General features: G+C 30.6%; 1 protein-coding gene across 1 annotated transcript in view; it reads right to left on the bottom strand.

The window, feature by feature from the left end:
• Window positions 1-6,791: 6,791 nt before the first annotated feature.
• Window positions 6,792-20,408, bottom strand: part of LOC106639281 (dual specificity calcium/calmodulin-dependent 3',5'-cyclic nucleotide phosphodiesterase 1A-like) — a 115,434-nt gene continuing 101,817 nt past the window's right edge. The window contains exons 6-13 of the mRNA XM_089592714.1: window positions 18,678-18,731; window positions 16,473-16,722; window positions 15,479-15,736; window positions 13,280-13,449; window positions 12,166-12,411; window positions 11,673-11,896; window positions 8,022-8,114; window positions 6,792-7,867 (exon numbers count right to left, since the gene is read on the bottom strand). Coding sequence (XP_089448840.1) covers window positions 7,746-7,867; window positions 8,022-8,114; window positions 11,673-11,896; window positions 12,166-12,411; window positions 13,280-13,449; window positions 15,479-15,736; window positions 16,473-16,722; window positions 18,678-18,731 — 1,417 coding nt within the window. The 3' untranslated portion in view covers window positions 6,792-7,745. The remainder of the gene's footprint in view (window positions 7,868-8,021; window positions 8,115-11,672; window positions 11,897-12,165; window positions 12,412-13,279; window positions 13,450-15,478; window positions 15,737-16,472; window positions 16,723-18,677; window positions 18,732-20,408) is intronic.

Genomic DNA, 20,408 nt, shown 5'->3' with positions numbered 1-20,408 from the left:
TGACCAAGGCAATTATAGTATAAATAACATTTTTTGGCTCATAGTTCTCCATAAAATCTGCTGAGCTGAAAAATCGTCCATGCCTCATCAATCTTACATATATGTAAAGATTATACAAGGATAATAATCGCGTAGGATATTATTACGGTCATTTTGATTTATATAGATTATTATTATAAATTTTTTTTGTGTGTATCAGTTCCAGAATCATCATTCGCAGGCGTCTCGGACGCAGTTATTATTAATATTACAAGACAGTCCCAGAAGTGTGATCACATATATATGTATTCTTACTCGTTTTAAATCGGAATTATTTACAAAAATCAAACAGTGGCTCGAATTTTAATTTGTAGAAAGATCTATTTCACGATTTGGCCCCTTGTTCGCTACACACATAAAATGCCCGAGGTAATTTTTACTTTACTCGCTAAGACATTACGTTAATTTTGACGTTGCGTGAGAAATTAATGTTTTCCTAAGCTGCAAAGTTTTAAGCACAATTTTTTTATTAAATATTTGGTCATTGTTTAGTAGTATACGAATAATATTCCGAATATGTCATTCATCAAAATCATATATGAGATTTAATTACTTAGTAAGTAGTTCAATGGTGAATTGAATTTATTATATTTGCTACAAATCACCATGACTTTCTGGTGCAACTCTATCCGATTTCATTCAAGAAAAAGTCCTTAAAAATTTTCAACTGAATTACTGTTGTTACGTACGATAACATATAGCTATGCATGCGTGCGCCTCTGCTGGCTTGGGCCTGAAAGGTAGGGGGATAGAGAAGAGAGGTGATAGGAAAGGTAGAGAGAAGGGACGAGGAGATCAGCTAGAGACGCGAGAGGGTAAGGACGAAGTTCACGAGACGAGAATACACGCACAACTTCCCTCAATGATAAGTAATTCTAATAAAGCATAAGTAACAACAAGTCACGCTTCTATTTATTCCCGCACCGAGAATCCCACGTAACACTGTGTATACTTACGTATAATATTTTTAGATAAAAAATGTTCAACAGTATTTGGAACATAAAGTTTCTTATACTTAAAAATACACTTCAAATTATACAATTACTCAATGATTTTAGGTAGTAGTATGATTTTATAACCAGCAATAAGAAAAAACCGAGTAATATTTTGAAAATATTTGTCCGTATAAATGTTTGAGGAACAGAAATGTAAAAGTTTTTCATGCAGCGATCGTCACATTCGGTCAGATCATTGCAAAGTTATAAATATAACATGAATTAATACTCAGATCATTTGTGAATTGAGTTAAGTGAAAAAATGATATTTTATTTTAGTAGTTACTTTGAGCTTTAGCTGTTAAGGTGCTTGACTAACATTTTAGTAACACCGATATATTTTTCATTTGACTTTTCATATGTGAAAGTGAAACTTATTTTTAATTTACCCTTGTCATTTCTTTTGTTCGAAAATTTTTTCGTATGTACATTCAGAATTATATCTATTATATGCACTATCTGCGGTTAGATACATAATTTTACTTATTTGCTAAACAAAGAGTGTTAATCTTTATTTACACTAATTATTCTGTACAAAACTTGTTTTGACAATGTGGTAATTCGCAGTGAGGACACGTTTGATTTATAAATCAGGACCAGAGCGTAAGATGTGCTACTCCAATATAGTTGTATTTCATTCACAATATTTCAGATTATTATTTTAATAAACTATTTTTTGCGACTCAATTGAATGAAATTTTTATTGTGCTCGAAGCTTCTAGAGTGACTTCTCATTTATCAAGTATTTAGTTGTAAAAATTTAATCCATTCTATTCAGCAATAAATTATAAAATTTAAACAATATCGTGGTTTATGGGTTTGCTGAAAATGATTGAATTGTTTAGAAGTAGAAAAGGAACTTCTGTAGTAAATATTTTAGTTATTACGCTTAAAATGACCTAAATTTAACTAATAGCTGATTGAATATGTTTTTCATTCATGAATATATTTTACAGTACAAACGTAATAAAAATGTTTACTGGGTTTAAGAGCGCTTCACTTTTTCTTTGTAGTGGCAAGATTTTATTTTCTCGTTTAAGTTCTTCCAACTTTTTTTGATTACAGTGACGCACTTGGATGCTCGTGAATAAACACAACTTTTATGTATTTTTGTTCTTTAAATTGGAAAATTTAATTTAGAAATATTTTATTTCTTGCCAATAATTAAATTTAGGTGTCACCTATTATTAACTGTATACTTATTAAGTTTTAAGTCAACATGTATAGTAGTTCAGAACAGAATTGTAGGTATTAGAAATAAACTGTATACGTAAGCTGCCAACTAATTTTTCTCTTTTTAAAAATTAATGCTTTTAAATGTACCAATCAGATTTCTCTAGAGTAAACGATATCTTCTTTCTCTTTAATAGTACTCAAGCTATCGGCACATGTATATTTTACTTTTCTTACTAATAAAAGATGAGGGTTTTCTTTTTGAGTCCTTGCATAATTTTTACTCTAACTTGATTTGCCCTGGAAATATTGTTAACGTATTCTCTTGTTTCATACTCAATTACTACAATTTAACCTCCTTCCGCATTTCAGGCACATTAGTAGCTGCGTAGCAACAAGACTGACTTCTCTGTCGTGACTTGTGAGAATCATGAAAGTAAAATATATTTATTAGTACTATACTGCTAAAAAAAGATCAATTTTTAATAAAAATCTTCGTGACCAAATATATGTATAGAGTATTTGTTTTAATACTTCTAGAGGATGTAAATTATATAGTAAAATTTTTTTTCCTTTATTTTCTTTTAATATTGTCAAAGTTGATATTTGTCTCTTCAATCTAAATTTTTTTCTTTCATCTATGGATTATTTTATTTAGTATTTTCATGTATGAAAAAGCGTAGACACATTCAATAATGTGAATTCGTTTGTTTACTAATGTATAAAAGTTTCAGCATTGTGCCATTACTAATACATAAGAGTCAGTTTAAAAAAAACTTTATTTATTTTGTTATTCATGATTGAATAATTAATTAAAATTATTTTTATGCTTACTTTTATGCGGAAAGAGGTTGAACTTATTCTTTGCAGCAACCTAGTATGGTAATAATAGTAATTTTTTTTTTCATGCAAGGCTCAGAACTATACAGAGTTTATGAAAATTAAGACTTTTCTAAAAGGTAACGTTTCAGCTTCTTAAAACGATATTAATTTTTTAATATCAGAAGACTCTTCTCTTTATACTCAAAAATACATAAATTTAATCAAATAGTCATAGTATTGAAGTAATTGTATTTTGAAAACATTTTAAAAATACATTTAAAAAATTGTCAAATTACACTTGAAAAAAAAATTTATTTTAAAGTAAATGCATTAAAACTTTTAATAAATATAAAAAATTTTACATCGCTACGAATTTTATCGAATTAATCAGTCAACTAAAACAATTATTAGGAATTATCAAATAAACTTATTAGTTTTTTAAGGAACATCACTTCAAAAATTTCAGATCAAAGTTTAAACATTTTCATGAATACATTTTTAAGGTACTTTATGCTTACATAAACAATGTCGAGTGGGCAATACTCATAATTGCAAAGTTTTCCAATTAACGCTCACCAACTCGAAAAAATTAATAAAGCAATCATGCTTCGACAACGAAAAGTTCTCCTGTTTGTTACAGGAAAAAAAAAAATAGATAATTGCTTGAACGATCAGAAAAAAAGTGAAAAAAGTGTATAAACTCACATATGTATACAGACAGAAAGTTAATCGTAATAATAAACGTACATTCCACATCCATAAAATTTAGCTCTTATTCTCCTCACTCGAAGCCTTACTAAAATTATTTTCCCTGTCTAGTTCATAAGTGTGTGTATATATTATGAGGATGATGGTAGGGTGAGAAGGAAACTCTGAATCTTGGCTCGCATAATGAAAATTCAGCGTAAAGGGCTTATCCCCGTCGGAGATGAGGCGCGAAACTCAGTGGAAGGAACCGAAAGAGAAAGAGACGAGTAGAGGGAGAGAAAGAAAGGAAGCCTACACACGACCTGCGCGTGTGGATGGCTCGTCTGTCTCCTCATCTCTTTCTCCTCTTTATATTTATCTACTTGATGGATATCGCGTTTGGTTGTGTACAATATTTGGGTTAATGTGCTTTTAATAAACGTACGCTCTACATGCCTATATCGTATGCATGTACGTTCGCGCCCGCGCGATTTATACAAATAACTGCCTTAGTATTTGATATATGTATATATGGACCACATAGTGCTATACAAAGTATCGTACACGTAATATTTTTATATACTTATGTATGTATTCATTTTATGGAGGTTGCGCGCGAGTTGAGCTAGAAAATATATAAGTGGGCTCATTTCACGCGCAATTTTGCAACCACCCTTGCTTTTTATATTCTCACTACTATAACACATATTAATGTTAATATATTGTGAATTATAACTGCCACGCATTGCCGACTCGTGATAGACGCACACATGAGTGCTTAGCGCGCCAGCGCGTTACTTGTCTTTTATTTGTTTTATCGTATAGCAGTTTTCTTATCGGTGATGGATCGCATTTGTTACGTTAGTAAAAGCGTGTTATATTGTTGTCTGGTTAGACAATTTTTTACCGCGAAGATTTCAGAGAGTTTTGCCGTCAGCACTAGTTTGTTTGAATCGTACTACTTTTCTTTATTTTTTCTACTCATTTTCAGTCGGGTGAAAAAATTGAGTTATAATTGAAGTTGATGCCAATTGGAAAGAGCATCATTTTTGGGAAAGGTTAATACCATTTCTTATTTATTTTTTTTAGCTATAAATTTTTTTTTTTTTATTACGTGAGAATATGTTAAGAGGTGATTCTCTGCTGTAAAAATGACATTATATTCTGTAGTATTTTACCTAAAATTTATACAGTGCAACAATGTTATTTTAATTTTTTTTTATCCTATAATATAGACAACTCCAAGCTATAACTCGTACATAGCATTGTAAAATAATTTTCATTGTTGTTATTTCATTAAACTTAATTTTAATAAAATCTTTGGTTTTAATAAAATCCCAAAATCTGAAGCGTTTATTTTATAGTTTGGATTGTAAAAAAATCTTATTTCTAATTACTTATGTCTCTTGCAATTTTTAAATTATAAATCACGAACGTAAATTACAATTGAAAATAGTTACATTATAAATTACGAAAGTAATGAGTACTGAATGTTTTCATAACGAAAAATTAAATTATTTTTGATGGTAAAGAAACTTATTCATGAATTAATAGCAAAAAAAAATTCAAAAAGAAAAAGTGAACAAACTTTCAGAAATGAGATACTTTACATTCATGTATCCAATATTTTTAGAGTGACTGTTTAAAAAGTATCAATTTAAAAATTCTCAAACATTATTACCTACAATTTGTAAAATTTATTTTTTTGTATCAATTAATATTTTTTTATTTTAAAGCAAAACTTAATCATAAAACAGAATTGAATATGGTTTATATATAATTAAATTAGGATTTAATTTAGGATGAAACAACATTTTTACATTATTTTTCCTACCTCGGGCGTTTTTGAGAGGCTGGTGTGCCCTCGGTAGAAAAAATTGCATTCGCCACATAAGCGCCATCGTTACGTGGCTACCTTACATCCCTCGGGCCCTGCTTCGCAGTTCCCTTGGGCCGCAAAATAGCCCCGGAGACGATGCCACTTATCCGACAAAAACTACTATTTATTTTAATGGTTTAAATATTTTCTAATTGCAGGAACTACTTATCTTTTACTTGACTATCCTTCACACGAAATTATAAAATTATGAAGTCATTTTTATTAAAATTGTTTTCACTGGTAATTACGTTTCCAATTTGTTGTAAAACTTCTACTACCTATTACTTCTATTATTCATAATTGAAAAAAATTCAATCATCCATGACTGTTTTATAATTAGATAATTTTTATGGAAAGTAAGTAATGAAATAAAATTAAAAAATTTTCGTTTAAATTTCTATTGTAGGTATGACGGACAAATGACAACCACTATCCTGCGTAAAAAAACACTCACTTAAATATAAGTATGTATTAATGTAACTATTAAAAGTGTACACTAACTGTATGAATAAATTCTTTTAAAAAATGCAATACAAACAAAAATTACTAGTCTACTAGTTGTAAGATTAACGATGAAAACTCTACGGTCAAGTATTTTTTTACCGCACTCTTCAGAATTTTTTTTTTACATTCTGGACCATTATTTACAGGTGAAAGGCGATCAATAAATAAATGACGTAACGATAAATAGCCTCTGTATTACTTGACGCATTAATTTTTGCTTTGTAAATCCTACGTCAACCGTTTTCACGCTTCGAAAGCAGGATTCATTCTCCTTGTTATTTTTACATAATACACCGGAATAAGATAATTTGAATGAATACGTATGTACAATACATCATACAGTAGCTTCAGAAAGAAATAAATAATTTTTAAATTCATCCCTACATACTTTTTGAAAAAACTGACGACGATTAAATAAAAGAAAAAAAGGAGTTTCTCCTTTTGTTCGATCCATCTCCCCTACCTCCTCTCTTTTCCCTCCTTTATTCGCTTTGTCCGCAACCCGATCATTTTTCTGAGATATGCTGCTACTGCTGCTGTGTAACGACGAAGGCACACGAGTGGCCCGGTTTCTTTTTATTCGTCGTACAAAAGGATCTTCCTTTCTATCCTTCTACAGTCAATTAGAATTTAGCTTTTTTTTCTATGGAAGCAAGAAAAAAGAGCTCAAAGAATACGTCCTTTTTGCGAAAAAATCATTGTATTCTTTATGCATTAAATCGTACGCTGCAGCACCAGCGATAACTCTGAAGTTAGTCACATTCTCTTTGCTTTTTTCTTTCTTTTAAAACTTATTCTATCACTCTCTGCTTTGCACAATCACCGAAAAAATTTTACTTTTTTTTTTATTCTTTTGCTCCCTTTCGCTATCTCTCGTGAGCTGTTAATTTTCTGCGCTCTTAATTAAGCTACAAATCATACAGGTTATTTCAACGTTTAGCCTAAAACAATGACAGAACAAGGGCTTATTCATCTCTTTTGAAGTACCGATGAAACGATGATGAAAAAAAAAAAAAAAAAAAAAAAACAATCCAAGGACGATTAAGTGTAGCATTGTAACGCATTACGTATAAAATTAAAAAAAAATATAAATATACCTACGCATACGTGGATCGCGAGACGGCCAAACATATAAATTGAGCGAAGTGTAACATTTTATACGCGCGTTCACGACTATATATTAATAATAATAACCATAATATGATATACGAGCATTATCGACTTTTATATTATTTCAACTATAATCTAGATTGAATTATATTATATATTCGAAGGTACGACAATGTTTATATTTCAATTATTTTATATTATATGTATAGGTAGACTGTCGTTCTCAACAAGCTTGCGTTTAACATTATTGCAATGGTTTCTTTATTTCTTGTTGTTGAGTTTTTGCTGAAGAAATAATAAAATTAACGCTTAATTACGACACTCGCACGTGACATCGTGCTTGCACGTATAGGTTAACCGTTTTATTGTGATGCGTCACAATCGTTTTCTTTGCTTTTTTAAATATATATAGTACATATGTATTTTACATCCCGTAGAATCGACTCAAAACGATTATTGAATGAACGTACAGCTGCGCCATGTATCTCTAACTTATTCATTGTCGCTTAGAAGAGATATTTCTTGTCTAACGGTGATCACTCGACGACTGGCTGGTGCTGCTGCTCCTGTAGTGTGTTCATGCTGATGTTACCATCTTCCCCTCCCTCTTTGCCACTTTCTTCTTCGTTTTGCGCTTGCTGGGCTCTTACCTCAGCATCTATGGTAAAGACAGGAAAGCAATAAAATAATTAATAAGAATTTATAACAATAGCGTCATGATCTTTGTATTTTTAGAACGATATTTTCTTCGATAAAATATAAGGTACATGGATAAAAAAAATTATTATCATGAAACAACAGAAAGTTTTTACCTTTGATAGCTTGCTCCTTCCAGATTCTCTTATTTTCAGCAAGACAAGCTGTCCAGGGCTTTGAGATCTGGACTTTTTTGCTATCTGCTAATGCTGTTGCTGCAAAAAAAAAAAAAATCATTTTGTGTATTGGAAGTTATACAAAATTTGTTATTACTTTCATAATTTCATTGTACATCAATTAAGAATTCCATTTTTCATTTCAGATTAAACTATCCATCTTAACCATAATTATCTATAAAAAAAAATGCCAAATAACAGGTTGTAAAAGTATTAAGTATTGAAATAAATTATAAATTTATTGAAAAAAAATTGAAAATAATAAAAATACATTTTAAAATAAAAAAAAGTTATAATGTAACAAAAAGATTCAAAAAATCTATAAATATTACAAAAATATTTACCAGTATTAGAATCAATTTTTTTCATATAAATAAACAATAAATTAAATAAAAATTTTTCGAATCACAAATTATCAAAGTAGTTTAACCATAATTTTAAAGTCACAAATCACAAAAGTAATATATTACCAAAGTTTAGGTTTCGATAAAAACTCATTTGTTTGTTAAAACTATTGTTTCCATAAAAAAAATGTTAAGTAACACGTTGCATAAGTAATAAATTTTTTTTTTTTTATACATAACAATAGTAATTTTTTAATAAAAATTTAAGAAACATTTCAGAATTATTTTTAAAATGTATACTAAAAATAAAAAAATATTTTTTTAATACTAAAAAAATGGTTAAAATACAAGCATACATTTATAAAATCATTAAGTAGATATTTAACAATATTTTAATCACAAAGGTAGAAATGAATTAGTAATTTGATAATTTGAAATTTTGTTAAATCACAGATTGTTAAAGAAGTACCTAAATGAAGTTTTTAAACCACAACACAAAAGTAATACATGTTGAAGTTTTGATGTTGAGCACACTTTATTAAAATTTATTCTAAAAAAATTGAATTACTTTTTATTTTTTCATTAAATAGTTATACATGTTTAATTCTAAATAGTATAATATACAAGGGACCAAATTATTCTATACATCAGTCACAAAAATAATGAGTAGTTAGTTGATCAATTTTTAAAAATTACATAGAAAATTAAATTTTGTTTATAAAAATATTCAATTTTTTAAACTAATAATTTTTATGCATAATTGATATTGGTAAATTTTGTTCGTACGTATATTACGAATTTTATCTTTAATTTTTATAAAAAAAAATCAATCTTTTTGTTAAAATTACGTCTAGTTGTGTTGCCGAAGTTATAGATATTAAATTAAATTAAAAAATCTATTAAAATAATTATTTGCTATTTTTAAAACGTTGAAAAATGTTTTTAAAAAAGAGAAGCTATCTAAAAACATTTTTATGATATTGGAAAATATTTAAAACAAATTTAAAAATATTATAAAAATATTAAATTACTTACAAAAATTTTTTCAATATTTGAAATGTTACAAAATAGTTTTAAAAAATTTTATAGATAAATATAAAACATTTGAAAATAGTTATTAAATATTTTTTAATATTCTAAGCTATCATACATTTCAAATATTCAAAAAAATTAAAAAAGAAAATTTACATTTATATAACATTATCAAATATTGTTGTTACATTTTTCAGTACAAAAAAAAATTTTTTTTTAGTTTTAATATTAAAAAAAAATATTTTTTAACGTTTTAAAAAAAATTTAAAATTATTCTAATAGATTTTTTAATTTTATTTAATATATTTTTTTATGAATAATGAATATTGGTAAGTTTTTTTCGTCCGTACATTACAAATTTTATCTTCAATTTTCATTGAAAAAATTAATTTGTTTTGTTGAAATTACAGTAACCTTTGTTGCCAACATCTAAGATAATAAATTAAATTAAAAAATGTTTAAAAATAATTTTTAAACATTTTTAAAACGTTGAAAATTTTTTTTTCTATCTGAAAACCATCGAAAAAAATATTTTGTAAGCTTCAAATATTTAAAAAATATTTGAAAATATCATAAAAATATAAAATTATTAAAAAAAAATTTTTTAATAGCGGAAATATTACAAAATACAAATATATAATATTTTAAAACAATTTTTGAATATTTTTAAATATTTTAAACTGTTTTGTAATGTTTTAAATGTTTAGAAAATTTTGAAAAATAATTTAAAATTACAATAATATTTTTAAATTTTTTTGTAATATTTTCCAGTATTAAAAAAATATTTTTAAACGTTTTCTAAAAATTTAAAAATTATTTTTATATTTTTTAAAATTCAATTCAGTATGTTTTTTATGAATCACAAATATTGGTAAATTATGTTTGTACATATATTACAAATTTAATCTTCAATTTTAATTAAAAAAATTAATTTATTTGTTAAAATTACGTTAATCTATGTTTTCAACGTTATAAATATTGAATTAAATTAAAAATCTATTAAAATAAATTTTAAATATTCTTACAGCGGTGATAAATATTTTTTAAAGTGGGAGAGCTATAGAAATATATTTTCTCATTACTGGAAAATATTTAAAAATGTTATTAAAATACAAAAGTATTTTTCACAGTTTTTTTAATCCTTGCAATATTACAAAATAGCTAAAAATACTGTAAAATATTCAGGAACTATTTTTAAATATTTTATAAACATATATATATCTATATATATTCATACATGAACTATTTTGTAACATTTAAAATATTTAAAAAAATATTTTAAATAATTTTATAATTGTATCATATTTTTCAGTCTTAAAAAAAAATTTTTCGATAGTTTATACATTCTTAAAAGTATTTTCAAATGTTTTAAAAATATTTAAAAACTATTTTAATAGATTTTTTAATTTAATTCAATATCTCTAACTTTAGAAACATAGATTGTCATATTTTTAACAAATAGATTAATTTTTTAAAATTACAATTGAGGATAAAACTTGTAATATATGTCCGAACAAAATTTAGCAATATTCATCATACACAAAAATTAGTAGCTTAAAAAATTGAACATTTTTATTACAGAAATTGTATATATATACATGTACATACATAGAAATAATTTTAAAAAATTGAACAAACATACAGATTAAGTGGACGATTAAAAATAATAATGATTAAGTAAATAAATGTTTTTTAAACCATCAATAAAATGCATTAAGCCATGTTAAGATTCAATATCAATATCACAATACATATAAAAGTTATAAATGAGGAAGTTTTAGATTTAAACGTCAAGCATAATTTTACACATTTTATTAAGAAAAACAATAAAAATACCAACTGTCTTTGTCATGTATATTCATAAATGTTTAAATATCAAAGTGTAAAATTTATGAGTTACCGAATATTTTTTATGTATAAATTAAAACAGTAATTACTAGTTAATTTCTTAATTGTCACAAGCCACAAAGAAATAAGATGGTCGAGTAAAAAATTAACTTTTTTTTATGGTATCATTATTTTCTTGATGAAGTATAATGGATACTGATAAAAATATTCTTTGAAAAATAACAGATTCATTCAATTGCCTTTTGAGAGTTGTCGTAATAGCTAATAGATGATAGATTTCGTAAAAAATCGCTGTCAGTTATTCAAAAATTGTGTATATACTTGAACGAATTTTAGCTAGCGATAGGTAATAAGATATCATTTTTACCTCCTCCACTGGACTCGCTTTTTGTAATATTGAGCTGTGTGAGAACAGTTTCTAGCATGTCACTGCAGACTTGCATACTCGGCTCGACGATAAATTCGATAAAACCTATCTGTGACTCGGCTACCAAAGTATTGTTTCGATCGCAGAGGGGTGAAAAGGGTAGTCCAAGCTCTCTTTCCTTGTCACCTTGCTGGAAAAATTCCTCGAGAAGCTGCATCGTCCACCTGAGATTACAAATAGCAAATTTTTTTATTGTTCAAATATAATGAAGAAATATGATTTTAATAAGACACTAACTTCATACAAAAAAATGAGCAAACGGCAAAACACTTTAATTAATCGTTTTAGTTAAAAGAAATTTTGTCACATCACGAAATTGTTGAGGGGTTAGAAAGTTGTAGTATTAAACTGTACTGCTCTCAGTTCATAGAAGTGCAGAAAATGTCTCTGAAAAATGTTTTTTTTTTTTTTTTTAAAGAAAACTAAAGGATACCTATGATGCAGGTCCCACCGTTTGGCAGGATGTGAAATATCGCAGCAGTGAAGAACGAGGCTTACAGCCTTGCTCTTGTCAACAGTTGGCTCGGCGAGGCTTAGTAAATTTTTCATGTTTTTTAGCTGCTGAAAGTGAAAACTCATGTCTGTCGCCAGGACCATGTCGATCACTAGAGTCCGGAACTCCCGGAACTCTTCTCGAGACAGATTCTGCAGGATATTGCAGTCATCCTCGCGTAATATACTGAAAATATCCAAACACTGAAGTTAAAGTTTGGTTAAAGAAAGACTATCATTAAGTATTTATTACTTTTTTAATTTATACTTGAACAAAAATTAAAATATTTAATTACCCAAGAAATAAGGATTCGCTTCCTCCAAATAACAAATTAGAAATGTAAGCAAACTATTGCAAATTTTTTTAAATACAAAAAAAATAATGTTTAATTTTAAATCATTTCCATCACAAAATACCTTAGAAATTAGATCTTATTAAGCGCATACTTTATAAATGGAGGCCGATTACTGCGGTTTAGCAAAAATTTAAGCTCATTATAGGAGTCCGATAGTTACGACTTGTATCGAATTCTAAGATTTTTGTGGTTTTTTGTGAATTTATTACCCGTGGCCAAAGCAACATCCAACTATTGCAATTTTAATCAGAGTTTAAAAATTTTTAATTAGAAACCATGAAAGTTATATACTATACCGTTTATTAAATTAAAAATCCTAAAGTAATAAATAATAAAAAGTAAGTAAAAATTATGCGATTTAACTACAAATTCATTGAGTCCTTTTTTTCAGGAACAGCTATCCTTAAAAAATTTTGAAATGCATTTTTTTTATTTTTTTATATTTTATATTTTATATTCTTGTGAGAGTGAATATAATTAAAGTTACTTGAATACTATAAAGTATTATTTCCTCTATAGCTATGATGATTTTAGCACATCCACTAGAACCCCCACGTATTTACTCAAAAGTTCTCTAATAAATTTCCAGTCAAAAATAAATCCAAGCACATAAACTCTCACGCTAGAGCAAAACGAGGCAGCATTCACAAAAACCTCTATGAAACAGAATGACTAGGAAACTAACTATAACAAACGTACCGGAAGCTGGCTGAGATGTGATGATTCTCAAGTACGGCTCGGTCATTGTACAGCAAGGCCGTCTCGCTGCCTGACATCACATGGAAATTATTCGTCGTGCCCGTGTGCTCGTAGTCGTGGATTAGGGCAGCTACTAGTGTGGCGAAGATTTCCAGATCGGTCAGCCAGTTCTGTAAAGAGGTGAAAAAAAAATTTGGAATTTTTCACTTTTATTTCGTCGTTTATGCATATACCATTGTGTAACAAAAAAAAAAAAAAAAAAAAAAAAAAAAAGATGAACACAGAGACGGTAAAGTACAAACGCTGAATCGTAAATGTTGCCTAGTTTTATTGCCAGCCGTAAAAGCTCAGGAAGTGCGAGCGTTGAGCCAGCCGCGTACAACGTATAGGTTCAACATCGTTTTTGAGGAATTTCATTACCGTTTACGACGCTGGGTAAGAAATTTTCCCTAGGGATCGACTATTAAATTTTTAGAAATATTGAAACAGAGCAAAGTGAAATAATACCGACGTCATGCCACTTTCGTGATAATATTTCTTGTAAATTTCATCGTTCGCCCAGCTGTTTTTTTTTTTTTTTTTTTTTTTTTTACACTCTTCGACAGTAAAAAAAACAATTGAAAAGTGGTCACACGAACGATGCTTTCAATTTCGTCGATAAATTCGTTTATAAAGCGTCTTACGAGTGTAATAACCACCGGACCGCGTTCTTTCACAACCATTACGTGCTAGAGCAAACAAACGAAACGGACGAACAAACAAGCAAGCTGTCACTCATGCAGAGGGCCTTAAAACGCCAGTCGAGCCAACAAGCCTGTACCCATCCATTGCTCCCTATATTAACGCACTGGGATTTTTTTCCTACGATCAAAAGCAGCAACTCCCATAGAAAATGATCACCAAAGGATCTTATGAAAAAGCAATCGCAGCATAAACAGTCATCACTTGCATGATAGTAAAATCGATGAGCTTTGATGTCAGCGTCAATGATCACGCAAACGCGGCATTATTAATGCAAGAGGCAAAGGAATAGAGAGAAAATATAGTTATAGGTAGTAGTGCACAGAAAGAGACCGAAGCTCGTGTATACTCAACGAAAATAGATATCGAACAAGTGGTCTCCCATCGGATAGTCTCGTGAGTTGACTGTCTACTGTATGGTTAACAATATGTGAGGGCGAAAATTAGAGTTTGTTAAGTGTACACACTACGCCCATGCATTCATGGCTTGATGGGCTCCTCATGGTTATTAAAGTTTCCACGTGGCCCGAATTTGTGGACTCGATTCGAAGGTCGCGTCAAGCTACAGATATTATCCTGCAGCTGGTCTCTGGAGCTATGCGTCAGGTGCTAACAATGACGGATGATTAAACGGAGGAGTTGAACTGGATCAGAGCTTTCAGCGTGGGAACTGCTCTTGGCTTTGTGAGAAGAGTTCGTTTATTTTTTTAGAAGGAAAAAATTTTACCGCTTCTCGTCTCTTGGAATAATGGTTAAGCCATTTTGTTCATAGTGCATTTAGTAGAAATTAGGATGAAAACCGTAAAAACTTTTTTGTCTAGGGTTTAATACCAGTTGACAGTTCGAAAACTGTAATTTTAATACTTTTTCCTTTCTTCTGTGTGGTCATAATTGAAGTAAGAGTTATTAACAATTTAACACAAATGTGGGTTAGGTACATGTACTCTAGCAGACATAAAGTTAAGAGAACCATACATTTTTACTAATTTGATATTTATACCACTTGGATAGCCAATTTTTCAAATGAAAAAATAAAGTTATATTTAATCCTACAGCCTTGTAGCCTGGGACTAACATTTTTGCAATATAATTTTTAAACGATTGAACAATGCTATTAATTGGAATTTCAAATTATTGTAAAACCAGAGTTTGCGAGACTAGCCTCAAAATGTTTACATCACAAAAATAGTATTCAAAGAAATGTACAAATAGTAATGTACTAAGTCAATGATAAGGAATTCTCATCCCTAAGTTTATAGATACAATGTCTCAACCCTATATAATACTCGTAGGTCAAATCTAATATTCATGTCCAATGGCGTTCTCGTACTAAGTGTGTATCTAAACTCTTATAGTTCCCCAGAAAAAGTATCCACTCTACCTAGCTAAAGAAAAACATTGACCACTGCATATCCTCCCAAGATCAATAAATAAAAAGAAAATAAAATAAACACTCACCATCAACCCGGTGATACAGAGCACGTAGTGCATGGTCTGCGCCACGTCGGCCGCGTGCAAGTTGTTGTGGTAAGGATTGCGATACCTGCAGTAGCCCTCCTCAATCCTCACGAGAAAACTCTCGAGTACCTGGGGTGGTATTTTGAACTTGGTCATGGTACCGTAGCGGTTGAGCAGGTCGTAGCCCATGTACTTGACCGGGGCACCCTGAGCCGCCTCGTTCAGCCCGAAGACGTCGAACGACCACTCGTCCAGCGTCTGTAATTTTTTACACGGACTAGATAAGCACCTGTTCAAGGTATATCTTTTATTTTGATCGTTGAGATTCTCATTAAATTTTCATAGACGAGCAGTACACAGAGCAAAGACAAAGACGAGACCCAGCGGCTTCTTGTTATTGCTTATTGTTGCGCCGACAAAGCCGAGGGCTGGCTTCTGCTTATTACGAAGCTAAGAGCTTTCGAGTGGGCTAGAAACGCTCCTGTCTCTGTTTCTCTACAGCAAGAAATGTGAAAAAGGTTCAGCACAACCGGTGAAATGAGATCCCTGAGTTTTGCGACGAATCGACCAATGTCTGACCAAATCTTGAGCTCTTCTACTTGACTACTTATACTGTACGTATCGTCCCAGCAGCTGCTTTAATGCCATTAGCTTTGGATCAATTTCAAGTCAACTCGTTTATTTATCAGCTTTCAATCTTTATTGCGAATTTCAGTGGTCACAATATTTTTAATCGCCCATTAAATTGTAATGCATAAGAGCACTTGTTTCTACGTAGTACTCATCTTGTAACTTACTTTTTTTTCTTTCGCGTTTCCGTACCAAACGAGCTCGTAACATTATTAACATAGGGTGACATTACCCTAACAATTTCGGAATCTGGAGAAACTTGCTCACCACATGCCATTGTCCATCGCTCCCTTGTACCACAACCAACACCCACATGATATTCGTTACCCGCGGACGTCAACGACTAAAATACACAAAGACATACCTTAAGTGACCTGACGACATCCGGGGGAAACTGCATGAGGGCGGTGTTGGTGACACGCCTGTAGATCCGGTCGACGAATATCCCTGCCCTGATGGCGTGTGCGACCGAACGGAATTTCGGCTTCTCGTCGGCCCGGCGCCTCGTCGTCGCCAGCTGTCGCGTGAACGTCGAGGCGAGCCACTCACGCACCTCCGGTGGCACCGCGTCCGGTTGCACCTCCGACAGCTCGTCGTCCTCGTCGGCCAGTCGTCTATTGTTGGCGTGTATAAGAAAAAAAAAAAAAAAAAAAAAAAAACAAGAAAGGGCCACGCAATGGCCAGATATTAGTCACATGAATTTCACTCTGGTGGATGATTTATTTTTTTTATTTATGATCTATGGATGACCGTCACTCGTCGATCATTGCACCCAATGGTTTTTTTAATTTTACTTTTTTAAAAGCTTTTTCTCACTTTTTTTAAGGGTTTGCAAAATGATATGGTGGAGGGACATTGGGTGTTGGAAAATTTGTTAGCGTATGCAAGTGTAGATGTGGTCCCTTTTCGAGTCAAGCCGCAGCATTGACTCGCGAAGTATTTTACAAGTAAAGAGAGTGGCGAATGTTATTTTTACTGATTGCACGTGCATATTCATCTTTAAAAAATAAGAAATTAAACTTGAAAAGCATTCCGATGTCAGATCCATGGGTAAAGTACAACGGAATTATCTATTTTTCTCATGTTTTATACACATTTTCATCATACAACTTTGTAATATCAGATGTATATGTACGTTCAACGAAGCAACAAATATAGCACATGTCATTCTGACGTAATATTATGCACTGCATACATTATTCATGACTATGTATGAAAACAAATAGATTACACTCGGCGATTACACGCGAGTTGGTAGTTTCATACTCATACATTATAATAAAAAATAAAAATTGGTGTACGACAGGCGTACAAGTTAAAAACGCTACGTTGGAAGTTTTGTTGCTCAACGGCGTTAAAAAAAATTAAATATTCTATACTAGGGATATGTTAAAATAGTACATGTCAAAGGACACGATTGTTTGTGAGATAATTTTTTACATGTCGTGGAGTACGAGTTGTGAAATAAATAATGAATGTTTGTAAATTGAGATAGATATTGTGTATTTTTTACGATTGTTCTCCGATACAGAAGGGAAAAGGGGTGGTATAACAATTACATGCTGAAATGAATGTTATACCTTAGCGCTAATGGATAAAACAGAACAGAAAATTTATTTTAGGATGATACGAAATAATATGTACAGAGTGCACTGTTAAAGTTTGTCGAATTTCGATTTTTCGATGAAAAACATTTATTGGAAACACAGCAGTCAATATTATATTTTTAATCTTTCATAATAATATGTACTTCATTGATTAATTTATTTGTAATCTTGGAAAATAAAAAACACCTATATTTTGTGTACGTAATTGGGACGGAGACTCAAAATTTTACACTTAACCATAAATAATCATGCAAAATGCATAAACCAACATATTTAATTTACGTCAATAATTTTGAAAAAATAACAATACTTATTTTGCGTGGCTCATTTATTGTGAACATCAAGATTGTTTTCACACACATAAATTAACACCGAAAACACAAAGCCATTATTATTATTATTTTTTTTTTCAACTGGATGACAGGTTATATTTACTTACGCAACTCTTATTATTCTTTCCGATAACCTGAACCAGAAGCAAACACTAAATTTGATACAAATTTCAAAATTATCATCTATGAATAACCAAAAACACAAAAATATTGAAAATTAATGCCTCACACTTTTTCTGATATCCTTATTAAAATGAAAATAAAAATCGTCCTACACCATGAGCTAACAGTGTGCAATGGTACAGAAATGCGAGAAGAGAGAAAATAGTAATAAAACTCAACGGAAGTGTGCCGTGAAAAAGAAACAAAAACAAACGCTAACCTAAAACAAAATAAAACGAAATAAAATCACCGAGGTAAATAAAAAACATGAAATAAAAGACAACGCACTACACTAAGAGGAATAAAGAGAAGTTTGTGGGTATACCTTAGAGGTAATAGTAATAATAATAGTAATAATGGGCAGTGCATTTTTTCGTAGGCAGAAAAAGATAGATTATGACGACGAAAAAGAGTAAAGAGATAGAGAGAGAGAGAAAGAGAGGCTTTCAATTCCAGTAATGAACAAACCTACGACGCCTGCCCGGCTGACCACTGGCTGCCTTCTCCATTCGCTCGGCTTCTCTATAAAGTAAAATACCACAGAGAAAAGTAACAAACAGCCAATTGACATTTTTGCACAACGGGACGTTCAATACACTACGTGGGAGGAATAAGGGAGGGCGATATAATTTATCAGGTATACGTGTGTGTATCTGTACGGTCAGTGTGGACATACGTACATACAGATGAATTTTTTTTTTAATTTATAATAAATAATTCATTAACAAATATTTAAATAACTAACGCGTTATAATAAATCGATGCCAACTCCATCAGTAGTTGAAAATAAAGACTTCGGTACGTGCTAAGCGTTGTTCCTTCTTCTCTATGATGTTTTTTGTTTCTTCCACTTTATCTTAAGACTCGCCGTAAGAATAAAGGCTTCATAAAACGAAAAGTTTTTTAGAAGTTTTCTCCGATTAATTTTTTTTTTTTCTGCTTTTACATCACTATGATTTTTGGAGGTTACATCGCAATGAATTTTGACAATCTAATATTGTGAGAAGTGACTGTTTACTGGACAGAATCCCAAAAACAAAGAACGTGTATTGAGCTGAAATGAACATTCGTTATCTCTTGAGTTAATATAACAACGCTGAGCACGTATTTAAAAAAAATTTTTTTTTTTTACAAACATAACATTAAAAATAATTTAAGACTCTTAAAAAGTGCAGGATGCAACTTTACTGGTGTAATAACTAGAAAATCGTTCGTAAACAAATTAAACACATCATTTTCTAGTTTAGAAGAAAGAGACGATGCGTCGAGTATATTTGCGAGATTAACTAGAGTACTTGACTAGTCCATAGGGATATAGAAATGATGATGGTGATTCAGTCGCTGATAAAATCATCCTAGTTTGATAGTGCTTTCTATAAGTGCAATGTAAATATTAACATTCATTTGTGAAAAATAAAAATCGCTACCGAAGAACTGGAGCAAAAACTTATAATCTATAATCTATTGATATACAAATATAGTTTTTTCCACAAGGATCGTAGTAAAATTCTACATGAGACAAGGAGCGCAGTTATACGATTTGAGAAGGATCGAATCAGGCAAGAAGTAGAAGAGCCGCGAGAGTAATCAGCTTGGGATCGATCACCTTAATCCATACTTATTTGTCGATTCCTCGATAACTTCGCGCAATCAGTCAGGAAACGAAGAAACAGCCCATTGCCATCACGAATATTAGTACTGATTCGTGTGTACGGAAACATCCTTTTCATACTAGGTTAATGAAGTGAATGGAGAGCCGAGGAAAAATTGAAGAAAAAAAGCAAGCGCGAAAAAAGCGAGGAGGTAGGTAGGAGTTAAAACCTCAAGCCCACTCGGGCGCGTGTTCTAGATTTTCACGCACAGAAGCACCAGGTGTGCTGTATTAGTGGTGGGAGGAGCCATGTTAATTTTGCGTGAGCTTTTGTTAAGTCTTGGCTGATAAGTATTAATACCCGAAATGAGCTTGCAATTAGTATTTAAGCGTGAATTTTCGTTGCTGCCGTACAGTTGTGTATAAGTCCTTCATTTGCAAAGTATTAAAATGGACAGTTTGGAGGTGAGGGAAAGTAAACGGCTAATTAGAAATAAAATTTCCAGCGTTTTTTTTTTTTTTTTTTTAATAAGCTATTTTATTTGCATGCACTATTCAATGCTGAATATGTGGTGAAATGTGTTAACGGTATTATTCTATAAAATTGT

The sequence above is a fragment of the Copidosoma floridanum genome, unplaced genomic scaffold (genome assembly GCF_036245765.1).
Source record: "Copidosoma floridanum isolate Cflo_tuat_1 unplaced genomic scaffold, Cflo_Japanese_pri ptg000019l, whole genome shotgun sequence".
NCBI lineage: Eukaryota > Metazoa > Arthropoda > Insecta > Hymenoptera > Encyrtidae > Copidosoma > Copidosoma floridanum.
This window is presented reverse-complemented; position numbering and strand designations above follow the sequence as displayed.